This window comes from Tachyglossus aculeatus, chromosome X3 (assembly GCF_015852505.1).
Source record: "Tachyglossus aculeatus isolate mTacAcu1 chromosome X3, mTacAcu1.pri, whole genome shotgun sequence".
In the NCBI taxonomy this organism is placed as follows: Eukaryota; Metazoa; Chordata; class Mammalia; order Monotremata; family Tachyglossidae; genus Tachyglossus; species Tachyglossus aculeatus.
In genome coordinates, this window is record NC_052099.1 from 34,819,972 (window position 1) to 34,836,632 (window position 16,661).

Below are 16,661 nucleotides of genomic sequence, written 5' to 3' on the forward strand. Positions count from 1 at the left end.
GGTGGGGAACAGGGAAGGCACAGTGAGGTCAGCGGGGCGCGGGCCTAGCTTGGAGGGAGCTGCTAGGTGTGGGTGGGGGAAGAGGGAGGTTGCCTAGGGCCGAATGAAAGGGCGATGGGTTGGATGCAGAGACCCGGCCGTGTCCAGCCTCCCGCTCGCTCCGCTTTCCGGCGTTAACACCGCAACGCGGGAAAAGGGACGTCGACTTCAAAACTAAGCGGGATTTGAAGCGCGGCAGGTTCAGAGAGTGGCCCAGACGGCCGGCCATCCTTCCGCCCGAGACTGGCCGTTCGGCGGGAGCTATTTAGGGTACCTGTGCGCAGGCAGCCGTCCTCGTGCGTGCTCTCGCGGAGGCGGCACTCCTTCCCACTCAAGGCCGTGGCCAGAGCGCCGAGGCGTTAGCCCCCCTCCCTGCTCGCCCGCCGAGGGCTCGGCCGGTGGGAACGGGGTTTGAGGAAGACCCAGTAGTCTGACTCTGCTGAGCAGGGCCCGCACCGTCACTGCCCCTCCTCCTCCTCTTCTCCCACCTTGCGCTCTCCCTCTTTCCTCCTCTCCCCCATTCTCCTTTCTCTCCTTCCTCCCCATTCTTCCCCCTCCTCTTCTCCCCATTCTCCCCTCTCTCCTTCTCTCCCCCAGTCTCCCCTCTCTCCCATTACCTCCTCTCCTCCATTTCCCCTTCCCACCTCTCTCCTCCTCTCCGCCCCCCCCCCCCCCGACCCCATCCCAGATTGCCTGTGTTGCTTTGCCAAATCCAAATGGGAGAGGGCAGGATCCTGACTTTGGTCTCGTGTAGCTTTTTTATGGAGGAAGTTCGATCTGATTGTAGGTTGGACTGAAAGCACAAACTCGACCGCCCCCGGGGACTCGGTTAAGATGGCCCTCTGGACCCTACCTGTTAGTGCTGGAGAAAGTGCCTTCCGGACTGCGGGTCCGTGTGCCGTGGTGGAGTGCTTTGTGATGGATCCGTTGACTTTGCGAGCAGTGACTGAGCGGTTCTGTCTTTCCTGTTTTAGGCACTTACAGACTGAGATACGCACCTCCCCCTCCCCCATCCAATGATCCGTTGGATTCTGCAGACTGAACGAGCAAACCTTGGCCACCCAGCTCACTGAAGTGGTGGTTCTGGTGGGTGGTGGTTCTGGTGGTGGGGCGGGCGGGGGGGGGGGGGGGCGGTCCACTGGGAAGGGGAGACCTTTGCTTGCCTAGACACTTCCCCGGATTTCTATGCAGTTGGGAGTTTTCATTTCTCTTGCACCAATGTTCCGAACCCCAAGAAGAACGGTCTGGAGCCCCCGGTCTCCCGGCTCTCCCACGGGCTCGTACGAGACACGTATCTCACCCACACAGCCAAATGGCCGAAAGGGGAGCGTTGAAGCCGGCCTCTTCCCGCTGAGGACTTGACGCGGGCCATGTTTACTACAGCTTTTCAAATGTCGTGTGACCGTTGACAACACTGGTGAAACGCTCATGTGGTTCAAGAAGAAACCTGGTCCTTCTCCACACTCTCCTCCCCCACCCCCCCCCTTCCTCCTTTGTCCCTTAACTGCTGCTTTTTTCTCCTCTCCAGGGTTCACCTTAGCCGCGTTCCACTGGTCTGCGGGAGCGAGGGCAGTTTTATACTGGTTGTTCACCGTGTAAATCGCTGTGCTCACGGGCCTTCTGGGAGAGGGGAAATCAGACTCAAAATAGAGAGAGAATGAGTGTGTGCATGTGTGTGTGTGCGGCACAGCTGGTTTTATTAATTCGTGTGTTCAGCACTTGTGTGTCCAAAGCGGTTAAAAGACTTGGAAGAAAGGGGAGGAAGCGAAAACTGAATGATTTTGAAAGGCATCTATAGAACAGACAAGAGCTTTTAACAAAACGTAGAGCTTTTAACTTCCCTTTGCATTTTTAGCTGTTGATTCAGACATAAAGTGAACAAACGGGTGTGAATGGTGGACTGTGGGTGTGGGTGTGCATCTGTAACGCAAGTTGACAGCAAGTTTTCATTTTCGAAGCTAGCCTCTACTCCCATGTCATGATAGGCCAGGCACGTTACTTGTCAAAATTTTTCTTGTCCCCCCTGAACAAAGTATTACAGTGTTACATTGTATTCAGAATGTAAATGGTTTATTTCAATCCGAACGGAAGCCGTGGTTTTCTACAGAAGAGTCAGGTCTTCGTACCGTAACCTGTCCGTCAAGTAGCAAAGCCACTGTTCCGTAACCGTTTACCACTCTGCGTGATTATAATGTGAAAGGCTGAGTTCTGAGTGTGTTGAGATGGTATTAATCATGTCAGTGTCACGTCACTAAGTTTACTGCTGCTGTATGATATACCTTTTTTTTTTTTTAATTTTTTTAAGCCAACCTATGTACTAAATTGCTTCCAGGTGATTTTTGATTTCCGAAAGTGCACTGAGGTTATCTGGAAGGCGTGTATTTCGAGCGTGTTGCGTTGAGCAGCATGGGGGGCCACTCCCGGGGCGCTCTCCCTCGGGGCCTCCACATTCCTCGGTCCCAGCCCAGACCACAGATGTCGGCCCTTTGGTCAGGAGTGTGTGTGTGTGTGTGTGTGTGTGTGTGTGTGTGTATCGGGTGTGTGTGTGTATCGGGTGTGTGTGTGTATCGGGTGTGTGTGTCGGGTGTGTGTGCGTGTGCGGGCGTGCGCGCTCATGCACGTGTGTCTGCGCTGCTGGTTTCCAGCTGAGGGTCTTAAATGTCCAGTCTCAGTCCAGTCGCCCTAACAGATCACTAAGCAACAGGAAAAACTTGAAGAGAGAGAGAGAGAGAAGCTTGGTTTAATGCTTCATAGGGAGCGCTTCTATTTATCGCACCGATGTACATTGGAGACGTTTCTTGTGGGAATCGGGGTGGGAGGGGGGGCCTGGAGGGAAGGAGGGAGGGGGAATGGGTGGGGATGGGGCAAGGGGGGGGTGGGGGAGGGAGCGGTAGAAGAAAGCTTTAATTTAAAAAGAAAAAAAAATGTTTTAGTAAAGGAAAATTATTTTGATTAAAAGTATTTTATTTGATCTGGGTATTTTTGGACCACATTAAAGAAAATGGCTAAGCTGCAGCTCAGTTGTTCAAGTGAGGGTTTTGATAAGCACCACATGGACCTGCATTGTGAATTACCTGCCAGTTGTACTTTATGGAGCTTATTTTATGATTTAAAATACTGTACTGTAAATAGGAGGTACATGTTACCTTCTCTTTATTTGTATGTTTACCATATACTTTGATATTTGAAATGTTATGTACTGGAAAGGTCACTTATATTTCTAGAACAGATTGGATTTTATGCAACCTTTTTTCCTTGAATTAACAGCAATAAAAAATGAAAAACCGTGTTCCTGTAAGAACTGTTCTTTATGGCCCACGTGTCCGAAATTCACGAAAATGACCCATCGGGCTTCTAAGCCACTTGTAAACTATGAGAGCCGTCACTTCCTATCCCACGGCGTTCGGAGAGAGGTGAGGCGTTTCACTTTTGGATCGGGAGAGTAGAAGTTGGGTGGCATGGGTAGGAGTGAGGAGGGAGACTTACGTTCAGCTTTCTCTCTTTTCAACCAGTGGCGTTTATTGAGCGCCTTCTGAGGGTAGAGCACTGTCCTGAGTGCTTCGGCGAGTTCAGTCGAGCGAAGACCGCGCTCCTCTCTTGAGGAAGTTGCAGTTTAATAGGGGAGAGACGGGCAGTGATATTTTTTATTTTTATTCTTTAACAAATGGAGGAGGGCAAGAGGAAAAACAGAACAGGTCTCCAAAAGAGACTGGAGAACGGAGTAGATAAAGTGAATGACTGGGACGGAGGCAGATTCCGGGTTCCGTCCAGCCTGGGGCAGCATCCTGCACCAACCGTGGATGAACCCCAGGATCCCGAAGCCCGGCTCGGCCCTGGGCTTTCAACCAATCACTGCCAATAAATCTCCCCCCTCCCCGTGCCCCACCTCACCACCTCTTTCCCGCTCTTCCCTGTTCTAGCACTTTTCTCACCCCTTGGTCCCTGTGGCCTAAATTTGGCCACACATTGCCCACCCCCCCTCTTTGCTTTCCCCACCCACCCTAGTCACCAGCGGGTCCATCTTCTTTGTTTTAAGCCAGGGGGTTGCGGGAGGGACCGCTGCCCGTGCCATCCCCGTAAGCTGCACTGCTGCCCCTGTTGAAAGCTGGCAACCCAGCTGGGTCAAGCGTGCTTTCCCTTGGCCCCTGCGGGCACTGAGCACAGGGCCACTAGCCACACTCACGTCCCGGGTGGCACCTCCCCTCCCCTTCTCCAACTCCCACCTGACGGCTGCCAACCATGGCTGTGAGAACGGGGCCAAGCCCGCCGGCCCCATAAGTGGCTCCCTGCACCCCAACATAGGCCTTACTGCCCAAGCAGACATTTTCCAATGTGGAGCAGTGGGCTAGGTGACCTTGGCCAATTCACTTACCTTCTTTATGTGTCCACTGTTTCTTCGTCAGGAAAATGGGGCGAAGTACCTGCACTGCTTCCCTCTTTGACTTTTTTTTTTAAAAAAATGGTATTTAAGCCAGATGCTGCACTTGGGTAGGTACAGATTACTCACGTTGGACACAGTGCCTGTCCCACATTGGCTTCCAGTCTCAATCCTTATTTTACAGATGAGGTGACTGAAACACAGAGAAGGTAAGTGACTTGCCCAAGGTCACCCAGCGGACAAGGGGCGAAGGCGGGATTAGAACTCAGGTCTTTCTGACTCCCAGGGCCGTGCTGTTCTTGGCTGACCGCTGCAGAAGTGGAGACCGAAAGTTCCCGGCTTGGGAAAGAGTACTTCCCAAGCGCTTAGTACAGTGCTCTACACACAGTAAGCGCTCAATAAATACGATTGAATGAATGAATGGAGGGCAGGTGCGTCCTCGGGTGGGCTCCCCTGTATCGGGGGCAGCCCAGGGGCCAGAATGAGCTGGTCACCGGGCAAGGCCTCGGGGGGTATTTTTGCTTGGGGGTCAGGCCGGGGGTCAAGCCCCAACTGGAGACGGAGCGGGAAGGGGGATCCGGGGAAATGGGTTCAAATCCCGGCTCCTCCACTTGTCAGCTATGTGACTTTGGGCAAGTCACTTCACTTCTCTGTGCTTCAGTGACCTCATCTGTCAAATGGGGATTAAGACTGTGAGCCCCGCGTGGGACAACCTGATCACCTTGTAACCTCCCCAGCGCTTAGAACAGTGCTTGGCACAGCCCCTTCCTTCCTCTCCCCCTCGCCCCCCTCTCCATCCCCCGCATCTTACCTCCTTCCCTTCCCCACAGCACATGTATATATGTTTGTATATATTTATTACTTTATTTTACTTGTACCTATCTATTCTATATACACCTGTATATATGTATATATGGTTGTACATATTTATTACTCTATTTATTTATTTATTTATTTTACTTGTACATTTCTATCCTACTTATTTTATTTTGTTGGTATGTTTGGTTCTGTTCTCTGTCTCCCCCTTTTAGACTGTGAGCCCACTGTTGGGTAGGGACTGTCTCTATGTGATGCCAATTTGTACTTCCCAAGCGCTTAGTACAGTGCTCTGCACATAGTAAGCGCTCAATAAATACGATTGATTGATTGATTGATTATTCTATTTATTTTGTTAGTATGTTTGGTTTTGTTCTCTATCTCCCCCTTCTAGACTGTGAGCCCACTGTTGGGTAGGGGCTGTCTCTATATGTTGCCAGCTTGTACTTCCCAAGCGCTTAGTACAGTGCTCTGCACACAGTAAGCGCTCAATAAATACGATTGATTGATTAATAAACGCCATCAAAAAAAAAAGGGGGGCCTTGCGCTAGTGGCGGGGTCTCCTGCCGCTAGGTGGCAGCGTAGGCACGCGGCGCTAGCTCAGTAGCGCCCCGCGAGGTGGGCGGGGGGAATGAATACGATTCATTCAATCGTATTTATTGAGCGCTTACTGTGTGCAGAGCACTGTACTAAGCGCTTGGAAAGTCCAAGTTGGCAACATATAGAGACTATCCCTACCCAACAGTGGGCTCACAGTCTAGAAGGGGGAGACAGACAACAAAGCAGAACATGTAGACAGGTGTCAAAATCATCAGAACAAGTAGAATCAAAGCTATATTCATTCAATCGTACTTATTGAGCGCTTACTGTGTGCAGAGCACTGTACTAAGCGCTTGGGAAGTACAAGTTGGCAACATATATGTACATCATTAATTAGTTACCCAACTCCCGTGCGTCAGCTTTGCATTCTGATCATTCAGCGTCGTCGTCGTCAATCGTATTTATTGAGCGCTTACTGTGTGCAGAGCACTGGACTAAGCGCTTGGGAAGTACAAGTTGGCAATATATAGAGACAGTCCCTACCCAACAGTGGGCTCACAGTCTAAAAGGGGGAGACAGAGAACAAAACCATACTAACAAAATAAAATAAATAGAATAGATATGTACAAGTAAAATAGAGTAATAAATATGTATAAACATATATACATATATACAGGTGCTGTGGGGAAGCGTCCAAGCAGCGCTTAGAACAGTGCTTTGCACATAGTAAGCGCTTAACAAATTCCATTAAAAAAAAAAAAAGCCCCGGGAGGGTAAGCCAAGGTGGTCATCAAGGGCTCTGTCTCCCCCTTCTAGACTGTGAGCCCACTGTTGGGTAGGGATTGTCTCTATATGTTGCCAACTTGGACTCCCCAAGCGCTTAGTACAGTGCTCTGCACACAGTAAGTGCTCAATAAATACGATTGATTGATTGAGGAGAGGTTGAAGGGTGAGAGGTTTCCCTTTTGTCACGGGAAATAGCTCCTCCTCCTCCTCCCGAGCCTTTCCCCCCCTTTTTCCCCCAGCCTTCCCTCTTCAATCAGCAGGTGCGTTCATTGAGCCCTTACTCTGAACAGAGGATTGAGTGTTCTGAGATGCCTGGAGAACACATGATTGAAGTAAACGATATGGGCTCCAATCTTAAGGAGCTTCCAATCTCCTGGGGGGAGACAATATTTACTATTCTATTTCTTTTGTTAATGAAGTGCATTTAGCTTTAATTCTATTTGTTCTGACTACTTGACACCCGTCCACGTGTTCTGTTTTGTCCTCTCTCTCCCCCTTCTAGACTGTGAGCCGGTTGTTGGGTAGGGACCGTCTCTATATGTCGCCAGCTTGTGCTTCCCAAGCGCTTAGTACAGTGCTCTGCATGCAGTAAGATGGGTAGAGACCGTCTCTATATGTCGCCAGCTTGGACTTCCCAAGCGCTTAGTACAGTGCTCTGCATGCAGTAAGATGGGTAGAGACCGTCTCTATATGTCACCAGCTTGCACTTCCCAAGCGCTTAGTACAGTGCTCTGCACGCAGCAAGCAGCATGAGTCAGTGGAAAGAGCCCGGGCTTTGGAGTCAGAGGTCATGGGTTCAAATGCGAGCTCAGCCAACTGTCAGCTCTGTGACTTTGGGCAAGTCACTTCTCTGTGCCTCAGTTACCTCATCTGTAAAATGGGGATTAAAACTGTGAGCCCCCGGTGGGACAACCTGATCACCTTGCAACCTCCCCAGCGCTTAGAACAGTGCTTTGCACATAGTAAGTGCTTAACAAATACCATCATCATTATTATTATTATTATTATCTGAGGTGGTGGGCGTGGTCTGAGGCGGAGGTGCGAGCTGATGTGGGCGGGGTCTAATGGTGCGATGGGCGTGGCCTGAGGCGGCGGTGGGCGTGGCCAGAGGAGGGGTGGGAGGGGCCTAACGCTGTGATGGGCGGGGCCTACTGGGGGTGGGCGGGGCCGGGTGCCTCCCTCCCGCTCAGCCCCGACGGGGTCAAAGTTGGAGCGACAGCACCGCCCGCCACCAAGTTGGGGTGCGGAGGTGTGATGGCGCCTGGGACTGTGAGCCCACTGTTGGGTAGGGACTGTCTCTAGATGTTGCCAACTTGTACTTCCCAAGCGCTTAGTCCAGTGCTCTGCACACAGTAAACACTCAATCAATACGATTGATTGATTGATTGGCGGGGTACCGGCCCGCGAGCCACGGGGCCCTGGCCTGAGGACAAGCTCGCCCACAGGCCTGCCAGGGGAGCTGGCCCAAGACCGTCCATCCATCCGTCCGTCCACGTCCTGCGTGTGCTGAGCGCTAGTGCTCCGCTGCCTCCTCGTAATATTGATGTCGAGAGAGAAGGGTCAAACTGAATCGAAATGTGACAGTGCAGAAGTGAAAATGACCCGCGTTATTTGAGGTTAACCAGAGTTTTCTAGACTGTGAGCCCACTGTTTGGTAGGGACTGTCTCTATATGTTGCCAACTTGGACTTCCCAAGCGCTTAGTACAGTGCTCTGCACACAGTAAACGCTCAATAAATACGATTGATTGATTGATTGCCTGGCAGCATGTTGTGATCGTTCTCATTTGGAGTCAGAGGTCATGGGTTTAAATCCCACCTCCGCCGATTGTCAGCTGTGTGACTCTGGGCAAGTCACTTCACTTCTCTGACTGTGAGCCCCCCGTGGGACAACCTGATCACCTTGGAACCTCCCTAGCGCTTAGTGCTTTGCACATAGTAAGCGCTTAATAGAGAAGCACCGTGGCTCAGTGGAAAGAGCCCGGGCTCTGGAGTCAGTGGTCATGGGTTCAAATCCCGGCTCCGCCAATTGTCAGCTGTGTGACTTTGGGCAAGTCACTTCACTTCTCTGTGCTTCGGTTCCCTCATCTGTAAAATGGGGACTTACTGTGAGCCCTCTGTGGGACAACCTGATCACCTTGGAACCTCCCCAGCGTTTAGTACAGTGCTTTGCTCGTAGTAAGCGCTTAACAAATGCCATCATCATTAATAAATGTCATCATCATCATCATTTAAGTCGCTATGGAGGGAGAAGGAGAACTGAAACATGCAGAGAACAGTCCGCCAGCCCTCTGAATTTTCTAGCTTGAGTCACTTGGTAGAATCAGACTAAGGCTATTTAAATGATATCCGTGGCACCCAATTTCTCCAAGATTTGGCCCCTAACACGAGGCTCTTTTCTCCAACCCCTATCATTCGGTATCATTTGGTTCCTACCAGGGCCGGAGCCAGTGCCTGTGATAGATGGCACTGCTGAGTTTAAAATGGCCAAGCAAATCTTAAAATACCAATGGGAAGGGCCGTGGGAGGTTTTTATTTGTGCAGGGGAGGTAGCGTTGCCTACCAACCTACGCACAAAACATGGCCCCGGCTAGGCAAGATGGGACCCTGGGAGAAACTCACTTATCCTTTCTGGACCCTGATTTCCTTGCCTGGGAGATGGGATAATTATATTTTTTTTTACTATCTTGCCCAGCGTGTTGAAAACATTAGGCGATATTTATCAGGCTTTTGCAGTGGTGAAAAGTCTTGTGGTAAGTGTGATTCCTCGCTAACCTTGCTAGTTTGGCGGTCTCCACTGGGAGGGTCAATGCCATTAGCCCCTGGAGATCAGCAGCACTTGTCCTGCTAGATTCAAGGATGGGATTTTTTTTTTTTTCTAAAACAAGGAGGAGACAAGGAAGACAAATCATCTGTGGGCTAATGTTTGTTTTTCTGCCTGGAAAGGAGGGGAGAGAAGCAGTGGATTTCCAAGGAGGGAAACAAAGTTCTCAGCACGAGTAGAAAGAACTGGCAAGCACTCTCCCTTAACAGCCAAATTCGCGTTTCTACCCATAATCATCATCTGTGGAGTTCTCATTTCAAACAGAATCTGGCACACAACAATACCAAACAACGACAATAAACAGAGATTCCGTCAAGCTGGGCCCCAGCCCGAGAAAGTCGTATCTGTAAACAGCAAACTGAATTAGTGCCGCCAGAAATCCCAGAAAAGAAGATAGAGGTGGAAATGGGAGGAGAGAAAAGCTGAGGATTCAAAATGAAGTAGGATCCTGCCCGAGGAAGTCACCTTCTACCTAGACGTGAGAGTGATGACCGAGACCCACCCGCAGCCGGATTGAGGGGAAACGCGACCGGAGCTGGTTCGTCAGGAACCCGTGGTCCGATCGAGAGGAAACGTGATGGGGGCTGGTTCGCCCGGACGCACGGCGGGACTGAGAGGAAACGTGTCCGGGACTGGTTCGCCCAGGGCTCGCGGCCGGACTCAGAAGAAATGCGAGAGGAAAAGAGATAGGGACTGGTTTGCCCGGACACACGGCCGCACTGAGAGGAAATGTCAAATGTGACACGGCTGGACTGTAAGCTTGTCGTGGGCAGGGAATGTGTCTGTTATAATGTTATATAGTACTCTCTCAAGTGCTTAGTAAAGTACTCTGCACACCACAGTAAGCGCTGAATAAATATGACTGACTGATTGAGAGGAAGTGTAACCGGGGCTGGTTCCAGAAGGAAAGACGAGCCACGAGGTTTGTCCAAAGCCACGTGGGCACAGAGTCGCAAGCAGAAGCAGCGTGGCCAAACGGAAGGCGCTCGAGTGGGCATGGGAGTCAGGAGACCTGGGTTCTGATCTGCTCCTTGACTGCTGTGTGACCTTGGCCAAGTCACTTCACTTCTCTGTCCCTCAGTCTCCTCATCTGTAGAATGGGGATCTGATGCCTGTTCTCTCTTCTCCTTAGACTGTGAGCTCAGTGCGGGAGAAGGGACCGTGGATGATCTGATTATCGTGTATCTGCCCCAGTGCTTAGCACAGTGCTTGACACATAGTAAGCACTTAACAGATACGATTGATTGGGTTGTCGGCTGTTCCAGCAGAAAGGTCTAGGCTCCAACATGCCTCTCCAGCGGCCCGGTCAGGTTCCTGTCTGTGGAGAAGCAAAATTTCTATCCGGCAAAAGTCAGGTTATCTCTGCCTCTCGCTGGTTGACAGGGATTTTCCTTTGCCTGTGCGACAGAAGCCCGGGGGCTCAATCTCACGGACGGGCCCAAAGGCTGGCACTGTCTGTGCTGCCTGCATAATGGAAGGATCAAAATTGTCAGGAGAATAACTTCATCATCATCAATCGTATTTATTGAGCACTTGCTATGTGCAGAGCACCGTACTTAGCGCTTGGGAAGTACAAATTGGCAACATATAGAGACAGTCCCTACCCAACAGTGGGCTCACAGTCTAAAAACTAATAACTAATAATAATAAATACTAATAACTTGGTAGCCTCCTCCTCCTCATTTCCTCCTCCTCCTTCTTTTCTTCCTTGTCCTCCTCCTCCTTTTCCTCCTTTTCATGGCAGAGAGAACATGTGGGTTGAATGAGAGGTACGAGTCAATTGTTCAATTAATCAATGGTATGTGGTGAGTGCTTACAGTGGGCAGGGTACTGTAGTAAGCACTTGATACAGAACAATAGAGTTGTCAGACATGATCTCTGCCGTCCAGGAGCTTCGTTTAGTGTAGCGCACCAAGAATATGGGTGGAGGGCAGAAGCCGAGACCTCACATGAAATTTTCTTTGTGGGCTCTTTGCCTGTACCCTGTGACCTTAGGCAAGTGACTTCACTTCTCTGTGCCTCAGTTGCCTCACCCGTAAAATGGGGATTGAGACCGTGAGCCCCACGTAGGACAGGGACTGTGTCCAACCTGATTTGCTCGGATCCACCCCAGCGCTTAGTACAGTGCCTGGCACATTGTAAGCACTTAACAAATATCACAATTATTAATAGTACATAACAAAATAATTCCCCTACATTAATATTAGGGTTATCCAGGAGAAAAAGGCTCATCTTGTGGAGGTGCGGGAATTCTCAGAGGGCCAACAACTCCAGGTCCGTCTCCCAGGGCAGGTTTCAGGTCCTGGCCCAGGTGGGCGCCTTCCCAGTTGTCCCCCTCTCCATCCCCCCATCTTACCTCCTTCCCTTCCCCACAGCACCTGTATATATGTATATATGTTTGTACCTATTTATTACTCTATTTATTTATTTTACTTGTACATATCTATTCTATTTATTTTATTTTGTTAGTATGTTTGGTTTTGTTCTCTGTCTCCCCCTTTTAGACTGTGAGCCCACTGTTGGGTAGGGACTGTCTCTATATGTTGCCGACTTGTACTTCCCAAGCGTTTAGTACAGCGCTCTGCACACAGTAAGCGCTCAATAAATACGATTGATGATGATGATGATGATGATGATGATGAGTTATCCCGGCATGTGGGGAGGGTATGGGAGTGGGGAGGGGGCTCGTCTCCGGTCCCATGCAAAGAAAAACCCGGGCTGTAGCTCAAGGTGGTGCCGACACGGGGCCCAAGCACAATCTCTAGACTGTAAACGTGTTGTGGGCAGAATGTGTCTGTTTATTGTTACATCATACTCTTCCAAGCACTTAGTACAGTGTTCTGCACACAGTAAGCGCTCAATAAATACGACTGAAAGAATGAATGAACCATTTCTTTGGGCATCGCACACGTTGCACTCTGACCAGATAGACGCTTATCTGTGTATATCAATGTCTGTCTCCCCCATCTAGCCCGAAAGCTCATGGTGGGCAGGGAATGTGTCTACCAACTCTGTTGTATTGTACTCTCCCAAGAGCTTCTTAGCACAGTGCTCTGCACACAGTAAGCGCTTGGTAAATATGATTGATTGACAGGTGCACACTGTCAGAATGTCTCCTATTCCTCCTACCCTCTAACCCATAACACCACAAGATCCCACAAAGAAGACACCTGTCCTGGGGGAACTGCATGTACAATCGTCTCTAGGAGGTGAGTAGTTTACTCCCAGAAAAACTGAAATGTTTCCTCATTGTTGGATCAAGACCATCATGAGTAATTTTAAAACAAAAAACTCAGTGCATTTCCCTCTTGATCTCATTGAAATGCCATGAGAGTCACTCCCAAATTTGCAAGTTTTAGGAAAATATCCTGCAATCCCCAGAGGGAAGCCACAACATAAATACATAACAATAGTAATAATAATAATAATATATGTTGGTAGTGGGTGGGGAAACGTTGCTATATTCCTGCAATATTTTGGATTCCTACTGGGTAGCAATTAGAGGGTGTGATAATTGTACATTATACTAATTTTGCTTTTCCCTCCAGTGGCTTTAGATCTCTTAACATAGTAGGCTGCTTATAATCATTTCCCCTAGTTATTTCTGTTTCCCTGTCAGCTGAGCTACCCCACAATCTTGGCAATTTACTAGTGCAATACAAAATGATGAGGAAAAAGGCACAATTTTTTTCTACTGCTGTCTAATACTTTGGCTCAGTGACGGTCTCAGGGGGCGGGGAGCAAGAGCGTAGCCGGGGCCTCAATTAGAAGGGGTGTTGACTGAGCACTGTACTGAGCGCTTGGGAGAGGACAACAGGAATAAAAGACCTGGTCCCTGACCTCCAGGAGCTTACAGTCTAATGGAGGAGATATTTATATTGATGCCGGTTTACTTGTTTTGATGTCTGTCTCCCTCCCTCTAGACTGTAAGTCTGCTGTGGGCAGGGATTGTCTCTCCTTATTGTTGTACTGCACTTTCCAAATGCTCAGTGCAGTGCTCTGCACACAGTAAGCGCTCAATAAATATGATTGAATGAATGAATGAAAGGCCAAAAATCATTCACAGCGTGGCTCGGTGGAAAGAGCACGGGCTTTGGAGTCAGAGGTCATGGGTTCAAATCCAGGCTCCGCCAATTGTCAGCTGTGTGACTTTGGGCAAGTCACTTCACTTCTCTGGGCCTCAGTTCCCTCATCTGTAAAATGGGGATTAAGACTGTGAGCCCCCCATGGGACAACCTGATCACCTTGTAACCTCTCCAGCACTTAGAACAGTGCTTTGCACGTAGTAAGCGCTTAGTAAGTGCCATCATTATTATTATTATTCACAAATAGCAACCACAGAAGGAAGGACAAGGGTCTAACCGGAAGTTCAACTCCATCAGGATGAAGTTGCTGAACAATAATAATAATAATAATAATTACGGTATTTCTTAAGTGCTGACTGTGTGCCAGGCACTGTTCTAAGCACTGGAGTAGACAGGAGATAGGTTGGACACAGTCCCTTTTGCACATAAGGCTCACAGTCTTCACCCCCATTTTACAGATGAGGGAACTGAGGCCCAGAAAAATGAAGTGACTTACTCAAGGTCACACAACAGACAAGTGGCGGAGTTTGGGATTAGAACCCCTGACCTTCTGACTCTGAGGCCCGTGCTCTATCCACTAGGCCATGCTGCTTCTGTATATTCAAGTAGCGATACACATATTTGTATATAGCGCTGACAGACAGGAATCAATCAATCAATCGTATTTATTGAGCACTTACTGTGTGCAGAGCACTGTACTAAGCACTTGGAAAGTACAAGTTGGCAACATATAGAGACGGTCCCTACCCAACAGTGGGCTTACAGTCTAAAAGAGGGGGGGAATCAATACCCAAGTGCCAAGGGTGGGTGTTGGGTGGACACAACTCGGAGAAAGCCTAATGGGGAAAGGCTTCTTGATGGCGGTGGGATGGTAAGAGGCTTTGAAGATTGGTAAGAGCCAGGGCAGTAGTAGTAACAGAACGAAGTTGCAGGTTAAGTGGGTAAATCACTTAACTTCTTTGGGTCTCAGTTACCTCAGCTGTGAAATAGAGATTAAAACTGTGAACCCCATGTGGGACAGGGACTGTTTCCAACCTGGATAGCTTGATTCCATCCCAGGGCTTAGCACAGTACCTGACACATAGTACGTGCTTAACAAATGCCATTAAAAAAAGGTTTATTAAGTGTGTGCAAAGCACTGTACCAAGCCCGGGGAAAAAGTATACGGTTTTGCAATCTCAGAATAAGGTGGGTGGCTTCAACTTGGACACGCAAAGAAAGATGAAGTAATTCCAAAGAGAAAAACAACATTCAAAGTCAAAGAAAAAATCAATACCATAGAAACTTCCAAACAGCGTGGCTGAACAACAGAACATGGTTGTTTTGTAATGATTTGTTTTCTTGTCCTTTCCTTTTATGTGGCGAAGGTTATACCTGATGAAGTTGAGGTTGATGAGTGCTCGGTATATAGTAAATACCACTGACTGACTGAATGACTGTCTAGAAGCAGCGTGGCTCAATGGAAAGAGCGTGGGCTTTGGAGTCAGAGGTCAGGGGTTCAAATCCCGGCTCCACCACTTGTCAGCCGTGTGACTTTGGGCAAGTCACTTAACTTCTCTGGGCCTCAGTTACCTCATCTGTAAAATGGGGATTAAGATTGTGAGCCCCTTGGGACAACTTGATCACCTTGTAACCTCCCCAGCACTTAGAACAGTGCTTTGCACATAGTAAGTGCTTAATAAATGCCATTATTATTATTATTATTATTAAGTAGTCATGTCACATGGTCCCTGTCCCACATGGGACTCACAGTGTAATCCCCATTTTACAGATGAGGGAACTGAGGCCCAGAGAAATGAAGCAACTTGCCCAAAGTCACATAGCAGACAAGTGGCGGAGTCAGGATTAGAACCCAGGTCTTTCTGACTCCCAGGTTCGTGATCTAGCTCCTAGGCCAGACTGCTTCTCCTTGTCCCGTAACCAGAGGAAGCGCTCGGTCAGTCCCGTGGCCTGACTGGGCCGGGGGGCTGGTGGCGGGAGGCCCTAACCCTATCGAGCCAGTGTGGCTGGAGAAGCCGGTGGGCCACGGATGCTGTTGTCAGGCCATGCGGGTCCCGGCCCTGAGGACGGGCCTGCCTGTGCCTTGGAGCCTGTGGTTCCAGATCTGGCTCTGGTGGCTCTCCCAGGCCTGGCGCTCGCCACCGCCCACCCGCCTGCCCACTGCTGCTACTGCCATCTCCCAACAGGCCACAAGGCCTGGTTGGAGGCTGAGGTTTGCTCTGTCTTCAGAGCCTTTCTTCTGCCTTCCTTCAGAGCCTTTCTTCACAAGCAGTGGATACAGCACCGCTCTGGGAGTCAGAAGGACCTGCGTACTAATCCCAGCTCCACCACTCGTCTGCTGTGTGTGACTTTGGGCGAGTCGCTTCACTCCTCTTGGCCTGTTACCTCATCTGTCAAATGGGGATTAAAACTGCGAGCCCCATATGGGACAGGGACTGCGTCCAACCTGATGAACTCTTATCTACTCCGATGCTTAGAACAGTGCTTGTACAACAAGTACCATCTTTATTATTATTTTGTTATTCTGCCTTCTGCCTGCTCGCCTGGGCCCCCTTTCAGCTCAGCAGACAGCAGCTGCAGCTTCTTTCTGCCTGGGCAGCCCGTACTTTGCTCTACTTGTCTCCTCGCAAAGAGAACATTCCTCAGCCACAGTGAGTCATGCTGTGTTCTGTTGGGTGAGGTAGGTGATGCGCCCCATTTCCTTATTTGGGGGGAAGCAGGATGGTCTTCAGACGCCCAGAGCCCAGTCAGCAACCTGAAGGCCCAAATTGGGGTCCTCAGCCTTTGGAGAAGGGGCTTTCCCTGTCAGAAGGATGTGCCATTACGGCTCAGCGAGTGGGCTAGAACTCACAAGAGTGCGCAAGAGGCCGTGGTAAATGGGCAGCCTACGGAGTCCATCGGGGCCAACACCAGCAGGTCAAAAACAAGCATGTTTTTATGCTTTGGAAAAAAGAATCCACCTGTCTATCAAACAGTCAATCATATTTACTGAGCGCTTACTGTGTGTAGAGCACCATACTGAGCGTTTGGGAGAGTACACTATAATAATCTAAGAGACATACGTCCTGCCCCCAAGGAGCTTATAGTCTAGAGCGGGGAGACAGACATTAATAAAAATAAGTAAGATCAGAGCTATGTACGTAAGTGCTGTGGGGCTGGGATGGGGGAAAGAATAAAGGGAGCAAGTCAAGGCGA

The 16,661-nt window shown here is 49.6% G+C and overlaps 1 protein-coding gene across 1 annotated transcript in view; it reads left to right on the forward strand.

Annotated features, from left to right (window-relative positions):
* ZCCHC2 (zinc finger CCHC-type containing 2) overlaps positions 1-1,138 on the forward strand; it is a 56,110-nt gene extending 54,972 nt beyond the window's left edge. The window contains 1 exon segment of the mRNA XM_038770297.1: positions 1,014-1,138. Within this exon segment, the coding sequence (XP_038626225.1) occupies positions 1,014-1,081 (68 nt within the window). The 3' untranslated portion in view covers positions 1,082-1,138.
* The last annotated feature ends 15,523 nt before the right edge of the window (positions 1,139-16,661 follow it).